This window comes from Opisthocomus hoazin, chromosome 20 (genome assembly GCF_030867145.1).
Source record: "Opisthocomus hoazin isolate bOpiHoa1 chromosome 20, bOpiHoa1.hap1, whole genome shotgun sequence".
NCBI classification, from domain to species: Eukaryota; Metazoa; Chordata; class Aves; order Opisthocomiformes; family Opisthocomidae; genus Opisthocomus; species Opisthocomus hoazin.
The window spans coordinates 9,292,623-9,313,221 of NC_134433.1; the positions used below are offsets into that span (position 1 = coordinate 9,292,623).

The 20,599-nt window shown below is 44.3% G+C and overlaps 1 protein-coding gene across 4 annotated transcripts in view; it reads left to right on the forward strand.

Moving 5' to 3' along the window:
* COL26A1 (collagen type XXVI alpha 1 chain) overlaps positions 1-19,502 on the forward strand; it is a 182,391-nt gene extending 162,889 nt beyond the window's left edge. For 2 of the 4 annotated variants that reach the window (XM_075439948.1, XM_075439950.1), the window contains exons 9-15: positions 370-462; positions 1,945-2,006; positions 4,413-4,475; positions 8,209-8,253; positions 9,661-9,705; positions 10,732-10,816; positions 14,247-19,502. In XM_075439948.1, the coding sequence (XP_075296063.1) occupies positions 370-462; positions 1,945-2,006; positions 4,413-4,475; positions 8,209-8,253; positions 9,661-9,705; positions 10,732-10,816; positions 14,247-14,419 (566 nt within the window). In that variant the 3' untranslated portion in view covers positions 14,420-19,502. The remainder of the gene's footprint in view (positions 1-369; positions 463-1,944; positions 2,007-4,412; positions 4,476-8,208; positions 8,254-9,660; positions 9,706-10,731; positions 10,817-14,246) is intronic. The other 2 variants (XM_075439951.1, XM_075439952.1) reach the window with 2 other exon arrangements.
* Positions 19,503-20,599: the final 1,097 nt, after the last annotated feature.

A 20,599-nucleotide genomic window follows, 5' to 3' on the forward strand; every position in this document is an offset into this window, starting at 1 on the left:
GATGGCAAATTTTGGGTCAGTTATTGCTGTACAGTGCAGAGGTACTCTTTGGAATATCTTTTTGGTATCTACTTTGGCATTCAAAGGTAGGATTATATAGATGTGCAGGAACACAAATTTTTTGATGGATAGGACAGCTTTTCTGGGGTTATCAGAGGTGGGATGAGCAGCTCTGCAGGTTTGTGGGATGCAGCCTGTGCCGTTAGAGAGCACAGCACCAATTGCTCCAAGAGCCCAAATTTTGCATCCTGAAGCACTTTCTGCCCTTGGCCAGCAACAGGCGCCGAAGGATTTTGGAGTGAAGCCCTGCCTGCTGGGACTGGGCAGCTCTTCCTGCAGGGACACTAACCGCTCTGCTCTTCAACACAGATGGAGAACCCCAGCTGGCCTCCACCGTCATAGACACCATCATGGCCGGCCTGCCAGGACCACGGGGAGCCCCGGGCCCCATTGGGCCACCAGGTAATAAACTCAGTTGAGCTGCAAGCCTGTAATGTTGTGGAAGATGAGCAAAAGAAATTTCTGATGGACGCTGGAACGGTCTGTGGGATATCTGCAGGGAAAGCAAGTGGTCCTAACTGGAAGGGCAGTAGACCAGTGGGTCCAGGAGTGGAAGGGTGGCAAGAAGTAACAAGGTTTCTTATCTGTTGATGGTGGCAGATTGTTTTATCTTTGGCAGGACATGTCTTGAGAGGGGAATAATTAAAGACTGTCTGTAAGAATAGGTTGTCTAGTGAATTCCTTTATGAGGGCAGAGTTGTTCTCACCACTGCTGTGATCCTGTCCTGTCACTGTAGAGCTTCACCGAGCAGGATCTGGCCAGCTGCTCTGTGATATGTATGCAGACTTTGGAGCTGGCTTGAGCTATTTCAGATTTTCACCAGTATAACTGATATCAGAATCTGGGATGGAAATTCAGTGGCAAGTCTTCTGTTTCTCTGTGCTGATGGGTGGTTTAAAGGACAGTATTCCTGCAAACATCAGCACTTCCCTGTATGATGCATGTTTAGGAGTGAAGTCCTATTAGTTGCAGAAAAGGCTTTTCCTTTCATTATGAGGGCCTTTCATTTATCCTTCAATTCCTTTAGTCTTTGACTTTAGCATTTGTACGGTGCATTAATGATTGTGGCTGATTCAGCTGTACTTTGTGTATAATGTCCACATTGTTTCATCTCAAGGGTTCTGACAACTAAAACAGAGGAATATTGCTAAGTTCAGACTAAGCAAATATCCTGCCTCCCATTTCCAGGTACAATTTAACAGCTACTGTTGAGATATAAGTATTTTTCCAAAAGGAATGAATCTGTTAAGTGACTGTGTAAAACAAGTTGACCTGTTTAGACAGTGTTTAACTTGTCCTGGAAGCAGGCTCTTCTGTGGTACAGACTTTAAAAGAATTTATTGCCACTGGAGTGAGCAAAGAACAAGAGCTTTGCTTTGCCACTGTCAGCCTCTCATGCTGGCTATGTCCAAACCCCGTCTCTCTCACGTTCATCATCAACTTTCTGACAACACTAAAGAGACAGACTGTAGCAGGCTTGTGGACTGCCCTTGCCACCTGCGAGACACGTTCAGAAACACCAGCTGTAGCATCTTGCTCTGATGTAGCTGTTTCATGGATCTAGTTGAAGTTTGCTCAAAAGTTGTCATTTTAAACAATGGAAATGCAGCATGTTACTGACATCCTTCCTGCCTATTTTCACCTTTTTTCCCTCCCAGAGCTCTAACATCTTCCCTAGGGCACAGGGCTACATTCTATCAGGGTGTGGGTATCCAGTAACTCTGCGTGTGATGAAGCGCTTATGCTGTAGTCCTGAGACCGACAAACGGTTCTCACCTATTGAGCGGCTAAGCAGAGCAATGAAAGGAAGTGCATGCATTTGGAATTTAGGGTCCTTCCTTCAAAGTCTCCTTAAAATTGTCTCCCGTGATGATTCCCACCAGGGCCACCAGGCGCGTCAGGACCTAAAGGGCCACCAGGACCTATCGGAGTCCCTGGATCCCAAGTAAGGCGCTTTGGGGCTGAGGGGCAGAGCTGGGGGCTAGGTACGAAACATCGCATTGCACAAAAACAGAGAGTCGTTTATAAGTCTTGGATCTGTTGTTTTGTTCCCCATGAAATTCTGTGATTTTAATACCTTTTTTCATTCTGAATTGTTTTGAGAGGTTGAAATGGTTCCACTTTCCAGATTTTCCCTTAATTCTAACAACATATCTTGCTGTTGCTGTGTCAAACCATTTCACTGTGGCCTGAGTTGATGCAAAGGATCTGACATGGGCTTTACTAACACAGTGATAGAAAAATACTGTGTTTCCTGTGGAACACATAAAAAGAATGAAAATGCATCATTGGGAATTCACCAATTTACCAAAGTGAATTTGTTAAGCCTACTTTTTCAGAAATAGCACTTTCTAGTCAAGAAAAATATCACAAATCCCCATCACTTTATTTGTCAATACAAAAATTGTGGAGGAAGGAAATAATAATAGACTGTGATAAACTCACTCCAAAGAATTTATGGTAGAAGGGCAAAGTACTCACATGGATGGAAAAAAGCTGGTTGAATGGAAAGAAGTGAAGTCATGATGAGTGGTGAACTGCCAAACTGCTCAAAATTGTGGTTGGCTGATACAGAGGGACTTCAGTTTTGGGAAGAGTATTGATATGGAGATAAACCAGTAACATCAAATATTTCACAGGAATCTAACATGACTAAAGAGGTAAAAGTGACTGAAAAGCACAGAGAGAAAGGTGAAATAACTTAGCAGAGGGATGTAACTTAGATCCTGATAAGAGGAGGTTTAGAATTACTAGAAATAGAGAAAGGAGATTTTTACCGTGTATTTAATAATCACTTTGAAGAAGCAATGGACAACAGGTTAGTGAAAGTTTGCCAGTGTAGCAGAATCATTTCAAATAGTGAATGCTCTGGAGAACGATGAGAAACTCCAGACAGATATGAACGCAGTGGGAAATTTGGCAGCAAAATGACAGATGCAGTTTAACGAGATTAAATATAAGGTAATTCACAATTCATAAACAGGTTCTGTAGTAGAGTCTGGCTTTTTCACATGCAACACACATTATAAATCTTAATTTTTACAACAACTTTGTGGAATTCAGTGGTCTTGAGCGTCCCTGTGTAATCACGCATGGAAAGTCAATGTTGAGAGCTGTCAAGAGCAAAGGATGCTTATGGACACTTAAGCTCGGTTCATGCTGCAGGTTTGACATAGGGCCAAGTCTGGTTTGTGCCCTACCTCGTTTAGCAGCACTAGTAAACCTCCTAAGCCAGGCCCAAGTTGCTGAATCTTTTCTGGGCCCAGGGGAGACGTAGCTAAACTGGAGGCCGGGACATAGTGTGGCTTGGTGGTGAGCTGGTGGGGCTGGCTGCAGGCAAGGAGCAACACACTGGTGGGTGAGCACTGCTACCTCCTAGCTGAAACTGGGGGGTGCTCCTCCTTTAGACCCTTAAAACACCTATGTCCGATCTTGTCGGGCCACTTCACCGGGTGTTGAGGCTTCTCGCAGCTATGCCTAGAAAGGCCATTTCTCTGGATGCTGAGAGGTAGGGGGGTTTCTGGGGGCTGCTGTTAGGCAGGTTGGCTTAAATCGCTGGTGGTCTGGAGTGCAGCAGCAGTCTCCTTTGCTGCAGTCTCCAAGGCAATGTGCAAGTCAGTCACTTGAGGTGGAAAAAAGCATCTTGCATGTGGTCCTGGGGAGCTGACATGCTGAATATAAACAAACAATATTGTTCTCTCCCTGTCTGGTTTATAGCTGTGACTTCACTGGGTGCAGAAGTTAAGAATTTGGATTGATTTCTGCAAAGCGGTTCAATTAGTAGAAATCTGGAGACTATGCCCTTCTTATCCATTGGTGACTGTTTTATAGATTTATTCAACCCAGGGAGCAAAATTATTAATAGAGATTTGGCTTAATTTGAAAATTGTTTATTAGGGTGAGTGAATAGCTTCAAAATAATTTCCACTGCACAATCCAATTAGTTTTCAGGTATGTGTGCTTACTCATGCCACCCACTGAGGCAGTTATGAAGAGGGGGAAAGTAGTGGGGATTTTTAAGCTAACTATGCTATCTGTGTATTAATTCCTTCTTGGTAACTGAGAACAAGAACTATCCTGTTGCACTGACCTCTTAAAAATGTTACATCAGTAGCCTGCAGTGCATTGAAAGACCCAAACAGACGGATGTGCAGAAACTTATAGGGCCCAGGATATCTGCAAACAGAGCTTCCATTGTGGTTGCTTGAGGGTGAAAGAGAATCCAGCCCAATTGCTTAATGGGTGCTTGAGGTTTTCAGGAGCTGAGGATCACTTGAGAAATGTATTCACTACACTTACAGAAAGGATGCACAGTAGAAATTAATTCTTTCTTGTTCTGCATCTCTTCTAGGGCTTACCGGGCTCTCCAGGACAACCTGGGCCAAAAGGCTCCAAAGGAGACCGAGGAGAGAGAGTAAGGCTTTACGTACACAGAGAGATTCCCAGCAACACCTGGGGTGATGCCTCAGAAATGATATACAGCATAGGTCTTTCGAATCCTGTGGGATTACTGCCAGGAAGAATTTTAAATGTAGAGTTTCTAAGTCTTCTGCAAGAACCAAGATGAGGGTTTACTGTACAGAAGGGTTGAGTTGCTTGCAAAGTTTGGTGTTCCCTGAAGAGATTCAGTTGGCAAATGAGTGGTATATAAATGCTTGTGGAGACCAGCTTTCTTCTGCCAACCAAAGCTCTTTAGCGTGGAGTGTTTTGAGTGGTCTAACTGAACTGTTCCTTCTGTGGCAATAAGGCAGTAAAAGCTCATCATTTCCTGAACCAAAGCTATTCCCCAGGTCAAATGATGTTCTTAATATATTTGGAATATTGAAATCATATTCTTAATATGTTTACATGGTGTACCTCAGTCCTTGGTGGGTTATCAAGCGTTAACAACTAAGCATAGAAAGAAGGGCTGTTTGAATGTTGTTTCCAAACTGGTGAAGTTTAGGAAATACCAGAGAAAAATCTAGCAAGGACATAAATGTGTCAGATTCCCAGTCCAACATTCAAGCACCCGGAAGCATTTCAAAGTGGCATTTGGACCTTCAGCTGCTTCAGTTCAGCTTACTCTCCAGTAGGCCATGGTCTTTGAAATCTCCTCTGAGAGACACTAGGAGTGCAAAATCATTTGAGAATGTAGTAGGTGGTGGAGGATCGTTCAGCAATTAGATCTACAAACTGTAGAAGTGGGCACAGATGGACTGTGGACAATCACTAAGACCCTAGTGTGGAGCAGAGTCAAAGAAAGGAAGAAAGATACAGAGAAAAGTATTAGTTGGTACCTCTGAAGTGACGGACATGTGCAGTGGTGGCTGCCTTGACACAGCCTTGTGCCACAGCGGTAGGAAACAAGTTCCCTTTTCTTCCAAGTGCCAGTTTTAGCATCACATAGATGGAGGAGACTGTGGAGGTCACCACCTGTAAATGGGTGGCTGTAGATGGTGTGCTTCCCCCACGACAGCATTATTCATTTCTCCTCACTCTTCCAATCCAAAAGACAGAGCGATATCTGAAAGAGCTAAGAAAGACAAATGCAGATTGGTTAACTCCAATTTGATGACTTCCAAAATTAATGAGAATAACCAGCAATAGGCTCAAACTATGTTCCTCTGCCCAGACTATGTGCAAGGAGAGCAAGTCCCGGTGGCATTGTTCATTCCCTCCTGAGGCACTTCACGCCAAGGAGCAGGGGATAGCTGAGGATGGAGTACATATGCTTTTAAAATGCTCCATTTTATTTCAGTATCTTTGCGTATTGGTTTGGGTGCTTGGTCTGTGTTCTTACAGAACAAATCACTTGCAGCTACCTGAAAGATAGAGACCATTTTAACTGACTGTTACAATTTATTTAATAATAGTTTCCTTGTGCAGATCAGCCATGTTGGGGATGTATTGGCTTTACTAATAGATTAGAGACTGATACATTTTTGGGACTAGAATTTAAGATCATGATACAGAACAAAACTTTAACTGATGAGATTTCAGCACAGGTTACTGACTACAGCTCATCGCCATTAAATGCCAATTTTCAGTTTAAAAAAAAAAAAAAGGCATGGTATATGGCAAAGAGTCAAGTTTCCATCCAGGAAACTGATAAGAGCTCTTCCTCGGTGATTCATTTAACATTTTCCTTTAGTTTGTGGTTGGCCATATTGCTAAGACTAGACTTATTTTGAAACAAAGGCTTTGTTGCACTGTGTCCATTCAGTACAGACAAATCCTTTAGATGTTGATTTTGTTCCGTCCTTGTTAGATATTCAGAACTGTAACTCTCCATCTAGGTTAGAGACAAATGAGACTTTCAAATATCAGAATGTCTTACTAAATAGAAAAAAATAAATTCTATTTTCTCTCCTTCCTCTGTTAGCATGGAAAGTGAAGCCGATTGCTTTTTCTGGCAGAATTTCTGTAGGATGTTCTGTGTGCTTTTGTCTTCTGTGAGTGTGGATTTGAATGCTGGTTTTGACAACTACATGCTGCAATTTGGGGTTTGGTGGATACAAATTAGAGCTAGCTTTACACGGAGCGGAGGAGCTGTGCAGCTGCAAAGAACAGCAGAGGAGGGTTTACAGTATTTACTGAGATTCAAGAAAATGTTATTATACATTCTCCCTGCTTAATCTCAGCGAGAACAGATGTAGAAGAGACCTGAAGCAGTCTGAGCGCATCCCCTGGATGGCACATCTATATGTGTGCCGCTCACGATCAGCCTCTGTTCATCTGACTCTTAGTGCCAGTGAGGGATGCACACATCGTCTCCAGGCAGTCTGCAGAGGTACACCGAGTGAGGGCCTGGGATAAAAGATATTTCTAACATCCAGCCTAAATATCCTTTGATCCCCTTTAAGCTGATAACATCCTTTGCTGTTCCCCCTGGACACAGAGAGCAGTCTGTTTATGTATTTGGAGCGCGTTGTTCTGTCTCCTCTCCGTGGTTTGCCGCTTGCCTGTGCTTTTTCACAGGCCTTCCTCCCTCCAGAGCAGAATCCAAGTATTTCCCTTTGAAGATGCAGAGCGCCTGACAAATGGGGCCTTGCTCCCAGGGCTCTTTGCCTCGATACGGGCCTTTGTCTCGTGCTGGCTAGCTGCTCGCGAGCACTGCGCAGCTCTCTGCAGCAATGTTTTGCAGATGCCCAAGGCCCATTGGTTTTATACAAAGCAGCCGTTTGATGGACACGAAAACAAAGCAGCTCGCCCTTTCTGGCAAACACTACAAAAAGCTGCCGCCAGCTAGGTAGTGTTTTTGTGGAAACAAAAAAAAAAAAGGCTGGGTTTGTTTCTCTGTATGTCTAGGGCAGAAGAGCCAGGTTAAATATGGGGCTGTTTCATCAATGGCTTTCTAAAGATGCTTTTAAATTTTGCCCCCTCTTCTCAAGCTCCTGCTTTCTCATTAAATAATCTATAACTGTTCTCTCGGTCAGGGGTTCTGCCCTTTCTTGGTGTGCTCCAGGATGGGAAACCAACACTACAGAGGGAAAACAGTGGGGAAAAAAGATGCTTGGTTCGATGGTATTTCATTCCACCCCAGACCAACACGTACCATTTTAAAATGTTTCTGTTTTTTAAAAGAAAAAACAGCCCCACTGAGAACAATGTAAAAATTAGCACAGCAGGAAAAAGAAACCAACCAAAATATTGTACATGTGTTTTGATCAGTAGCTGCTGGGGTTAGCGCAGGGGTGTGTGTGTGGAGCAGGGGCAGATTAAATCAGTGCTCTGTGAGAGTCCTGGGCTCCGCTTGCTGTCTGGGGCAGCATCAGCCCATCAGTTTTACTAGAGAAAAGAATGCGGTATCTTTGAAAGAAACAAATCTCCAGCCAAATTTCTTCCTGGTATAATATAACTGACTGCTGTAAAGTTCAAAAACTTGCTAATCGCCTCACTGAGAGGGTACTGAGCTGAGTAGCTCTGTATCAAACCGAACGTCTCCAAAGTGTGATGGGATTTGGAGCTGATACTTGACAGAAAACCATGACCCCCCCCTTATGCTGTCTCTAAGTGATAATGTCAAGGGAGAGGGTGTTTTTTTCATATTATCCCCAAGTGTAGGGTTTTTCATTAAGCCATCTTAATTCTACTAGTAAAAATTACACTATGTTCTTGTCAAATGGAAAAATATCTCCTAATGACACTTACTTTATTTCCAACAGGGGCAAGCAGGTCTGACTGGAGAGAGGGGCATTAAGGGCTTTCCTGTAAGTGATGTACTTGCGGGTGTGTGCAAGACTCAGATGGGTTTGGTGCCTGTCTGGCACCGTAAATAACCACCAAGCTGGCCTGCAGCTGGTTCAGCCAGCTCTCGCAGATGCAATGCTTAGGTCCACTGTCTCCAGTGCAGACATTTGTTCAATAGGCAACCTCACCTTACCACATTCCTCTGCACGTGCATGTTAAGCCTAGTGCTGAAATGCCGTGATCAAGAAGGCATCATGCCAAAGGAGGAGATGTGCTTTGCTTGCAGATCCCCTCCAGCCAAACCTTGGCAGACAGAAGCCTCCTCCCTGCCCCGTGAGGTTCCTGGCACTACCAGAGCCCAAAGGTGGGCACCACTAAACAGCTCAAAGTACATCAGCTGCTCTCAACTCCCTCCTGCACCTTGGTCTGCCAAACCAAGCTGGAAACCCTGTAATAAGATTAAGAGATGTCTTCAAATGATTTCTTGGCAATACCTGAACAGATGTGCACAGGAGATGTCTGCACTGCCACTTATGGCTAGGGTGCAAACAAACCAGTGGAGCTAAATGTTGGCTGAAAGTGAGCTAGTGGGGCAAGTTGGGGATTTTTGGCTAGCAGCATCCAGAGGTCCTAGGGCCTCTGGGAGGCTTCTCTTCCTTAATTCCACCTCATCGTTTTGTACAATTCACACAACCTTTTCTTCAGTTCTTCCTCCCATACCCACCCCTGCTTTGCAAGCATCTCAGGGATGCCCAGCAAGTTTGAGGAGCCCAGGCATTCCCACTCTATTTTATTCACCAGTTTGTTAGCCTTGTTTTATGTTTAGCTTGTGGTTTAATTTCTCCATGTCATCTGTTCTTTGGGAAATGCATGAGCTTCCTGGTTAGGGGGAACATCAAACCAATGTTCGCAGCACACAGGGGTCTTTGTTTAAGAAAAGCTTAATGAGCATCTTCAGAGGCAGAAAGTGATGTGACTGATTAATGAAAGCAGAATGGAGGCTTTTACGTTCTAAATCAAAGATGAACGCGTGCATGTTTGGGGGAGAGGAGCAGTATTTTTATCTGAGTGTTTTAGCCTAAAGCATTGCTCATTGAGAGCTTCATGAGCTGTAGATTGTCTTGTTGTGGGCTCAGGCCACAGCAGCCAGCCCCTCCTGCAGCTTGGCAGCTGCTGGCCAAGTTCATCAGTGTTAGAAACGGTGATTCCTGGGAATCCCGGCTCCTGGGAACCTGATGGGAGCCAGGACAGAGCCCACAAGAGCTCTTTGTCCCCTGGCATAAAGTGGCAGAGAGTGAGTTTTTTTTTTTTTCTGCTGGTGAAACACTTGTGCCTTTAATTTGATTCTTTGGGGGGGGAGGGATGCATGTGATTCTGGACAAGGTCCTCAGACACGAAACAAAATTTCTGTTTCTTGTTTGTTTTAGGGTGAACCAGGCAAGAAGGGTGAGGAAGGTGACAAAGGCGCTGATGTGAGCATGTATTTCTATTGTTGTTTTACTTTCCTTTTCATCTCTTTACTGTTCCTCAACCAAATTCCCTTTGGCAGGCTGGGTTGTGGGGGACAAGGGTGGTGTCCACAGCTGAAAGTGCAGAGTAAGCAATGATGTGAACCTTGGGCTTGAACTTCACACATGCTAAAAATCCTGGACTTTGAGGTTTCTTTGGCCATGCTGCCAGCTGCCCTTCTCATCGTGCTCTCTGAGCACCTCCTCAGTCCCCAGTGGCTTTTCTGCCACACAGACCTGCTAAGGTAGGGAATTACTCCCCACTGTCGCTCCCACATGCTCGGGGTTAGACTCCCAGAAGAGCTCAAATTGTATGTGCAGACAGTTGGAGTTTTCACGTCTCTGCTCTCCCACTCGAAAATGCTTCCCAACAGCTATCTATCCCTTCAAGCCCATGTCTAACCTAACTGGGGCAACTAACCACAGCCTGAGTACACGTGAAAGTATGTGGACAAGCTTCAGGCAGCATGTGGCCCAGCCAGGAGGTGTTTGAGAGGCAGTATGAAGTTCATCAGGATGGGCTTGCATGCCACTGTCCCAGTTTATAAGGCAGCAACAAGATGGTGCTAGACACATGTCCCAGTTTTCTGGGGTAACAGTGAAGAGAAAGCCCAGGTAACTCACTGATGTTCAGAGTAAATGTCAGGCAAGACCAAAACCTGTTTTCCAGGTAGTTCAGCATAGTTGCCAACACAAGTTGCACAGTAGAAAGGTTTGACAGGAATGTACGCCCTGGGTTTGGCCCACTGTAGAAGTAGGAACCAAACTGAAAGGGTCAGAGGTTCTGCAAACATGGGGTATAACTGAGGAGTATTTCTTTAAATAGGGATTTCTCCTGCATTCCTACTTAAGCTTTGTAGGTAATCTCTTTTACATCTTTTCTTTTTTAAACATCCACACTCCATAGTTTGGTGTTGTGGAGGCAATGTTATGAACAAGAAGTCTGTTCTGCAACATATTCCAATGTCAGTTTTCTTTTCCTTCTTGCAGGGGGAAGGTGTTCAACAACTTCGAGAAGCTCTGAAGATTTTAGCTGAGAGGGTATTAATCCTTGAGCACATGATAGGAATTCATGGTAAGCATCGCTAAGGTTTTGTTTTCTGGACAACTAGGGGCTCTGTTCAGGCAGCTGTTTGATGGTTAAACATCCTTCCAGTCTCCTAAACTCTCTGTCTAGTATCTGTTTAAGCTGAGTTTTCAGACATGGTACCCAATATGACTTAAAGGATGCTTAGAACTGTTGAGAACCTAGAGCTTCCACCAACTGTACTAGTTACTCTGGCTTTACAGTAGCAGGTGAAATGACCCTCACAATAATTTTTGTTACAATTCAGAGAGCCAAGTCATGAGCAGTAGCTCAAACCATGTGCATAGATCATCTGCTAGCTTCCCAGTGAGCCATTTGTTCAAGTCTTTAGGCCAAATCATTTAATCCTGTCCACAGTGCCTTCGAAATGACTTTAACACCACTGAGGCCCTTGCCTCATGTAGCACTCTGTTTTACAGAGAAAGCCCAAAAGGTGCTACCAATTACCCTGAAAACCAGTGATCCCCAAATGTCTTGTGATTATAACTGACATAAAACCTATTTTCACAATCAGATTTAAAGAAAGTTTCACGTGTTAGTCATTCAGATAGCAAATAGCCTCAACAGAAAACTTAAAAATATCACTCATACAGTGTGTGGCATCACCCCTTAATGCATGTTTCCTTCCCTTAACCAGAGTATGGGCTTGTGCAATCATCCCAGAGCAGACTTCTCCCTTTGGGGTACTTGAGGATCAATTCTCTCACAGCTGCCAACAGTTGCTGTGCCAATTTCTCCCTTTTCAGAAACACAGTAGAGGCAAAATGTTGTTTGGACCTACTATCCCAGCCTGTGAGAAGCAGGCCTGTTCCTTTGCACTGAGATGACCATTTCTTAACCAAAAGTCCCATAACACCTTTCTTATTTTTCTCCTTGACACATGGCATCTCATTCCTGGCCTCAGCAGTAAAGCAAGCTGCTCACACCTTCCTTCTGATCAACATCCACTTTTATTGTGAAATGGCCTGTGGAGATTGATTTAGCCTATGAGAATGCTATGAGAATGCTATGAGAAAGCAGCTCTTAAGCAAGTGACTTGAAGCGCGTCTGTTACCGTGCAGTAAGGCAGCATGCTTTGAGATCCCGCGAGCCCCTTCTGAAGCCAGCACAGTGCTAAAACAAACATGCCATTGGGCACTTCAAAGCCAGAGCAGTTTCGGTGCATGGTCCTAAGTTACGTGGCTGAGCTGGCTTGGGTGTCTGCACTGCTCTTCACTGTTCAATGGCCGCATGTCTCTTAGTGGCCCAAAGTACTCTTTCCAGAAGCAATAGGCAGCAACAGTTCAGGCTTTTCGGGAAATCATGAATCACAGACCCATGATTTAACCACAGTCACCCTGACCTTACCTCCGCATTAATCCTAGGCTGCTTCATATTTTCATTGGATTTTGTACACCAAGGGCAGAAAGAGATGTTTTTATGTTGCCTTGCTGTGAGATGGTGGAGGTACCAGGAAGACGCCCACCAGATTACCTAGGCAGCAATCCATGCCAGCCTCTATGTTCTGTGGGTAAGGGGGCCAGGGGAACCCAGCCCACCAGCACAGTGCAGTGTATTTACAGGGCTCAGGGGCTGGCCCTCCATTGCCTTTTACTTTGTACCATCATTTGTATTAGTATAAAGCAAAATGTCAGCTCTTCAGGAAGTTTGTATGGACACTGGGGCTCGGACTGGAGCATTGACACGACTTTGCCCTGCAGAACCGCCTAGTTGATCTATTTTATACATTGTCTGCTTGGCAATACAGCAGCAACAGGGCATGCAGCGCTGTTATTTTGAAACAGCCGTTTCAGCACACCATTTTTACTGACATAAATGTATTTTCTGTTATTGCTTAGGATGGAGATGAGTTATTTATACCCATGTATACTTCTATAACTGTAACTACAGCAGCAAAAATGAATGGGTTTTAATTGTACAATGTAGTTAAGGCCATGGTTAAACACCTATGTTGCATGACTGTATAGAAATAGTTTCTTTTTTATCCAATAACAGTATAGTTAATCATATTTTCATTCTGTGCTTTTGAGATTAGTTCCAGTTTTTAACTTAAGACATATTTTAGACCCTACAAAAATACTGTTTAGAAAGAGAACTTGGAAAGTTGAGGCATTTTTTCCTTGTGCAATTATGTTCATCTCTGTATGTGTGTATGGTTAAAATAAAAACCCAACAGAAAAAAAGCATAAAATAACAAAACAGAATTTCCTTGAGCCCAGACCTCCCTGCACTGAAAGGCACCACACAGGTTTAGATCACCCAGCACCAACTATCTGGTCATGGTCCCACTGTAGGTGTTGAGGATTTGACCACAGGTTCCTGGGCAGTCCAACTTAGCCCAGCTTTAAAGACCCACGCAGAAATGCCAATCGCATGCTCTCATTTTCTGAAGAAACTTCACAATCGGTGTGGTTTCCAAAACCACAGCCACCCAAGCAACAAGGCAAAACAGACCAGCAAACAAACCTCTTCTCTGCAGCGGGAGGGCAGTTTGAGTCTATCTGGCCTAGCAAACTGCAGAGAGCAGCCCAGCAGGACACACGAAAGCCCAAATTGTTTGGCAGTGTTCTTCCAGGGAACACAGCACAGATCCTCCAGCAGCCAAACGCTCGCTTGAAGCAGAACTGCTGCCTCATGGGATCAAACCAAGGCCGGGTGGCTTGCGAGGGTGGGCTCTTGGCAGGGAAACAGGCAAACGTCTGCCTCTGAAGGCAAAAGCAAGAAGACACTGGGGCACTAGAAATGATGAGCATCGAGTTATCGGCATCTGTTGCTGACTGCTGGGAAAATAGAAGAGTGACCGTAGCCAAATGTATATTTGGCTTCGTAGGGCAGGGCGCTGTAGGAGGAGGAGGTGTGCATTACCTTGAGCATGCTGGGAGAATGCACAGCTAATATTTGTTCCCAACTTTATCACCAATTTGGCTGTAGCCTAGGGTGGATCGATCCTTTCATTCAGTCCTTTCAGTGCCTCAGAATGTCCTCCTTTACAAGGAGTGAAATGGTGCTTAAAACCCCAGGAGCATCACTTCCTAGTGACTACTTGGCCTCATCCTTCAATAACAGGAATCTGTGGGCAATACCTGAGTAGCAGCTATAGACCAAGCAAAATTATAATCAATAAAAGAACAGCACTTTATAAATGGAATTACAAATGAGAAGAGGACCTGCTGCACCATGTGCAGTAAGAGTACGTATCCCAAAGAGTTTCGACAGAGCAGAGGGCAAAGACCTAACAGTCTAATAGGAGTAGTGTGATGGCAGCAAACATGTAGCTCCACAATTTGTTTGCTGGATGGCAACACAACAGGAGGGATGACACTTCTTCCAGAAAAGGTACCGTTCAGAAGGGCCCACTTACTCTTTCCTTAGCCTCCCCTTTTAAATAGTGCTCTCCCGTGACTTTCTCTCCTTACAGACTCTTTATCTTCCATTGAGCCAGGCTCTGGACAAGATGTGATCCCGGGCTCCCCTCTGCGAACCAGCATCAAGATCAAACGTGGAGGACCCCAGCAGCCGCAGGCCTACCAGATCCTCTCTTCACTGCTGGATGACAGTGAAGCCAAAAGGAGAAGCAATCGGATGAAGTAGGAGCATCTGTGTGTTCTCCATGCCTGTTCACAAGTTAAAGATACAGTATCCCAGTGCTTAATTGCAGAGTGCAAATGAAGTGGGTAAGAGGCTGCAGTGCTGGCGACTGGGTTTCCTTACCCGGCCAGTACTACACCCTTATTGCAGGGAATGTTTAGCCATAGCTCAGAGGGGTTCTTCTGAATGTTTTTCTTGATTTTGTTGTTTTGCCTTTGGAGTACCAGATGGCAGGTATCCTCAGAAGCTGTCTACAGAAATGACACCTCCTGACTCTGTCTCAAGAGTTTAGCCCTCCTCTTGTTTCCTCACTGCCCTTGAAAGTTACTCAGTTAAAGCACTGCTTAATTGGCTGAGACAAGCAATCCCATCGAGACTCAAAGCCAAGCCTCAGCCTTGTCCGTTGGTATGGTTGGTGGCATCCGCTTTTATTGACTTCCAGGTGAACATACGACTTCCATAGGCTGTTGAAGCATGACCTGCAAGGATTTCTTTTAGGCAAAGAACAAATTGGAAAATTCAAAGAACATTTAAAACTGTTACTCTGAAAATTCAGGTTACTTTCTGGACTTCAGCATGAAAATCTTGGCTTTTCGTATTGCTAATTGCATGTGAGTGGCATTATTTCTATTATTCTATTTGTGGTTGGCTAAGCAAGGGCTTTTGATGCAAATGTTCACAGCAATATTGACTTTCTATCCATCTTCAGTGAGTTTAGACTGTTTCTGTGAAAACACAGAGCAGTCTGAGATATGATGGAATTGTGCAAGAATTGTCCCATATTGTGTTCAGCTTGTGCATACATCCAGAGATAATTAAAGTAGCAGCAATAACTATTCACAAAAAGGATATTTTGCAATAGTTTCTTAATCCTACATCAATAAGGAAAAATGTTTTGACACTGTTTTGTTTTTATCTTGTGAGTAAATCCTTGCCATTTGAACCTGGAGACTGTGTAGTAGCAAACCGCAGGCTAAGGAATTAGTCTTGTCAAGAGCTTATCTTGCACTGGAAGTTAAATACAAACTCGTTTTACTTTTTGCAATAACTTCTTATTTTGGGGGAAGTCCCAGCTTCCAGGGTTAAGAAGTTGAACCTGCCCTTCAGTGACAAATGAATCGCTACACCTGCTGTGCAAATCGCAATGGACAAGTTGATGTCACTCATGTAGACGGTGATTTTTGTTAGAAAGGGTGAGACTAATCAACAGAACTGATGGTACTGTTTTTTAATATTTTTTTTTTAATTCACACCTACACCTCCCTGCCCCACTCCATTTTGACAGTTTTCAAATTCAGCCCAGGACAAAAGTGAGCAAATTGAGTTTGTGGTTGTCATTTTATGGCATAAGTCAGGTAAATTGGTCACATTCTGTCTGGTTCCTAGTGCAAGATACAGCTATCTGAAAAAGGCAAACTGTACTGCTACAATATTTCTGTCAAAAGCTGTTGCAAAAACCGACAACGGTATAGCCCATGTATTCAGCAACGCCTGTCACCCAAAGTGACCTTCCTAAGGCAAAACCAGAAGCATGTGGTACACTGGAAATGAGGCTTAAAATGAAGGAGCTCTGCCAGCCCAGCATTAGCCACACATTAACTTTCTATATATATTGTAAACATGGTAGACCTACAGAGACATCAGAACATCCAAATCTTTCATCTGAAGAGCATTGTATTTTCAGAAATGAACAGGTTACAGGCTAGAGAATCTGTGGCTGCCCCCTCCCTGGAAGTGTTCAAGGCCAGGTTGGATGGAGCTCTGAGCACCCTGGTCTAGCGGAAGATGTCCCTGCTCATGGCAGGGGGGTTGGAACCAGATGGTCTTTAAGGTCCCTTCCAAACCAAACCATTCTATGGTTCTGTGATTCTATACTTCAGGATGACTGAATTCACTATATGTCTTCATTTGGCCCTGTTCTTTAGAAACCCAACCATCCATCGCAAAACAGGTGTAAGTTGTTGTGAGCAAGCACCAGAAACATGGCCTTGTACAGAAGCTTATCACTGCTGTACAGCTAAATAATAAGTGGCCTTGGTTCCAGCTGGTGCAGGGACGGCAGTAAATGCATTTACTTGCCCTGCTTTTGAATCTTCACGCTGCTTGGCTAATACCAGTGGTGGACCTCATTCAGCAGTCAACCCTCAGAGCTCAGGTTGTACTGCTGTAGGCTCAAGTTTTCCTTTGGACAAAGCATTACAAAAGCTTGAGGAGGTGAAGGAAAGGTACAATCAGTTGCTCTTTCCCTAGACTCCTGCCTTTGCAGTTCATGCAGAGTTTTACCAATAGCTGAGGCTTTGGGCTCCAGCATTCCTTTGCCCGCCTGTATTCTGAACTACAGATGGAGTGTGATACAGTCAGAAGACAAGAAAACAAGTAAAACTGCCCAAGTCAAGCAGGTTACTGACCTCAAGTAGTAGTCCTGTATTCATAATGCTTTTGGGACATTGAAATAAAGTCTGCTTGAATGCATCTTAGTTTCAAATCCAGCACTAAGTCTAAATACAGCACTAACTAATGGCAGTATATATGTAAATAATGCTGAATTAAATCAATGCCTTAAAGAAGGCTGACAACCAGCTCTCAGCCTAAAAACAGTCACAAATAGAAACAGCTCACCTTTCCAACATAGAGCGAATGACTGAAGTGCTGTACAGCAGCCCGTGTCCTCCCTTCACTGCTGAGGGCAGTAACTCTGTCGGGGACAGCGAAGTGTGGTGCAGCCACTCATATCTGTATGGAACGGAAGGAAAAATCCTTCCATTCAGGAATGAAATGCACAAAACAAAAGTGATTTCCCTATTTGCAGGCTGATTACTGTGTAGGAATCGAGAAGTACTCAATTACCTCTTTGTTGAATCGGGATCATCTTGGTCTTGATCGCATGGACATGACAAGGCATGGCTGGCAGCTTGAGGAGACAATGCTGACCAGTAGGTGACCAGTAGGTGTTGGAAAGTCAGGCCCTGCAGACTGAGAAGAAATCCCAGGGCTGGGCAGGTTGGTGCTAGCTATAGTCACTTGCCACATTGAGAAAGTTTCCTCATGGCAGTTTCAGTAACTAAACCAAACCAAAGCCATCTATAAAAAGGGAAACGGCAAAATTCGGTTTCACCGGCCCTGTAGCTACAGGGTTGAATTTGGGGAAGAGGGAGTGCAAGCGGGCTGTTTTCACTGCCCTGGCGTTTTGGAGCCTTCACACTGACTTGAAAGAGAAATTTTTCTTCCTCCAAGTTTGTCTTCCTGAATTCAAAGTGATTGCATTAACTTGATGAGTGCTCTCTCCAAGTCATTCATATTGACTAGGATTTTGGATTTTAAATTCTTTAAAACAAATTACTGGCAAGATGACAGAAAATTTAACGGAACTTGTTTCCAATAAATCCTGCCAAGTCAATTGTCAAAAGACTGGTTAGGTTTGGGTTGCAACTGTTGTAATTATTGACTTTTCCAGATTTCTGTATGAGCTATGTATTTTTTTTCTCCCCACACTTCTTGCCTTATTTAGCTACGTCTCTCTCTGATGCGGTACTGTATCTTTAATTTGGGTGACAGTAGGATTATACCAAATGGACTTTCTCTCTCAGCTGGGGCTTCATTCCTCTCCGCTTACACAAGGGTTCGACCACACTGTTCTGCAGTCCCAGTTTAATTACTTTTTAAAGGTGAACACAGCCTCACACGCTGACATTAATGATAGTCATGACTAAGCAAACCACTCCAACCACATTTTCCATCTTAGGCAGGATACTAAGATTCATTTTAGCCAGGGTGTATAATGCATCTTGCCATGTCGATGTAACTTAGAAAGTGGATTTATTTTGAACGTGTGCTCATTTAGAAATACATTTTAATTGAAATGTTTAGTGCTTTATCTTACCTGCATACTGTGCAATACCATAGTGTGTTCTTTTCCTTTTTTTTTCCTAAGACTTTTTTGAAATTTTTCATGTTTCTTTGAGCTCCAATGTGTTTTTCACTTGGATCAGTTCTGGTAGTAGTAATGCATTTTCCTTGCCTTGAGCTAAGCAGCAGCTGCACATTGCACAACCAAAAATCTTTGCAATTCGTGCACCCTCATGTTTACCAGCAAGCTGGTGCTCCTGGGAGATGGAGAATGCTTCTCTCCAGAGTACCTAATTTGCACTTACTGTAAAGAACTGATAGCAACCCAGGGAAATAGGAATAAACTAGAGAGAAGAGCCCTCACCTGCTCCCACCAAACTCCACAGTAATTTTGCCATCATCTTTCACAGGAACAGGCCATAAAAATCAGATCCAGATCTTCAGCTAGCATGGCCCCGTGCTGCTTTCAGTGGAGCAGAGCGTGTGGCTCGCACCCGGCTGTCTGAGAGTTTGGCTCTGGGACTGGGGCTCAGTCCTGATCTCTGCAATGAACTATTTTAGTGCAGGAATCTGACCACTGTGACGAAGGCTTCTAAAAGACAATCAGCTTCTGGAATTACTGCTCGATACAATTTATTGGGAATCCATTCTCCTCCATGTTTACAGCCTGTGTCTTATTCAAGATTACATTCCATGTTGGTGTTTGGTGGTATAGGAGTTTTAACGACTCGCCGTTTCTGCAGTAGCGTTGAAAGCAAGCAATTCAAAGGTGCTATAATTGTCCACAAAGCACATTCCCATCCGTAGGAGGAAATGTTAACTTTTTCACTAGTTATTTTACACAGTATTTTTTTATTTATATCAGTGTGTTTCGTATGTGTGCAAATGGTCCCAGCTTCTCTCATTGTAATAAGCTTTACAACTATGTGGTCTTTTATAGGGTAGCCATATGCAATATCTTGCAATCATGTGTAATTTCTTAACTCAGAGCAAGAATATATCTCATCTGACATGATGAACTCATTTATGGCAGGCTCTAATGTTTGTTGTGAACACAACCTGTTTGTTCCACCTCTTGCATGGTTACTTATCTGTTTTCATATTGCTATGTTATTGTTCAAAATATCTACTTCTCTTTATTTGCTATGGGGTTTGTTACTGTATATGGAATGTTTTGTATTCAGCATTTTCTTACAGAGCAGAGTGGGAACAGTATTCAAGAACCCACAAATACCAAAGATCTTTCATGTAATGCACTGAGAAATAAACATACTGTAAATGAATATGAGGTCAGGTGTCCTGTCTTTGCAAAGTTCAGAGCAAGTTCAAGCAAACTGCAGCCTGAAATTCAGGCATCTGCTTTTCTTTCCCTCCATCTCAACTTTCTCTGACTGTGTTTTCAGGTCTCTTAAAAAACAAGGTTGTGCATGAAGACCCTGCTTCTGGTCATCTTCTGTGGGCTGGAGGGCTCTGAGCCACTAGTTAGTGGTCCCTGCTCGCTGCGGGGGGGGGGGTTGGACTAGATGACCTCTAGGGGTCCCTTCCGACCCAAAACTTTCTATGATTCTATGATTCACTAAAGCCAAATCTGGCAGTTTCCTTGCCCATGATGGGACTGACTCTTCTGCAGATGCGGCAGGACTGCTTCAGCAAGCACAGCTGCCATCTCAGAGGTTAGAGATTTGTCTCTAGGACACAGCCACCACGCTGCATGCCCAGCCATGGGAACCAAATGCAGGGGCATATCCCGCCTTCGTGGCGCAGCATTTCATTCCTAAAGCAGCCTAGCTAGGCCTCTGGAGAAGGGGCGGCTGAGGGGGGACCGTATCGCTCTCTACACCTACCTGACAGGAGGTTGTAGTGAGGCGGGGGTTGGTCTCTTCTCCCAGGTAACCAGCAGTAGGACGAGAGGAAACAGCCTCAAGTTGCGTCAGGGGAGGTTGAGAATGGATATTAGGAAAAATTTCTTTACTGAAAGAGTGGTCAGGCACTGGAACAGGCTGCCCAGGGAAGCGGTGGAGTCCCCATCCCTGGAGGAGTTCAACAAACGTGTAGATGTGGCACTTCAGGACGTGGTTTAGCAGGCACGGTCGTGTTGGGGTGATGGCTGGACCTCATGAACTTAGAGGTCTTTTCCGACCTTAGAGATTCCATGATTCTAAGCAATGTCAGCTGTGAGCCTCTTGCTTTGCCTTGCGGAGTGAGGCAGTGCCTGAATGTGGCAGACTCTTCCTGCAGGGACAGCCCTCGTGTTCCCACCGGCGTTCTACAGCAGTGCAGATGCAGGGATCACAGCTCTCCTGCGGCTGAGACGGGGCACTCCGAGGCCGGCTCAGC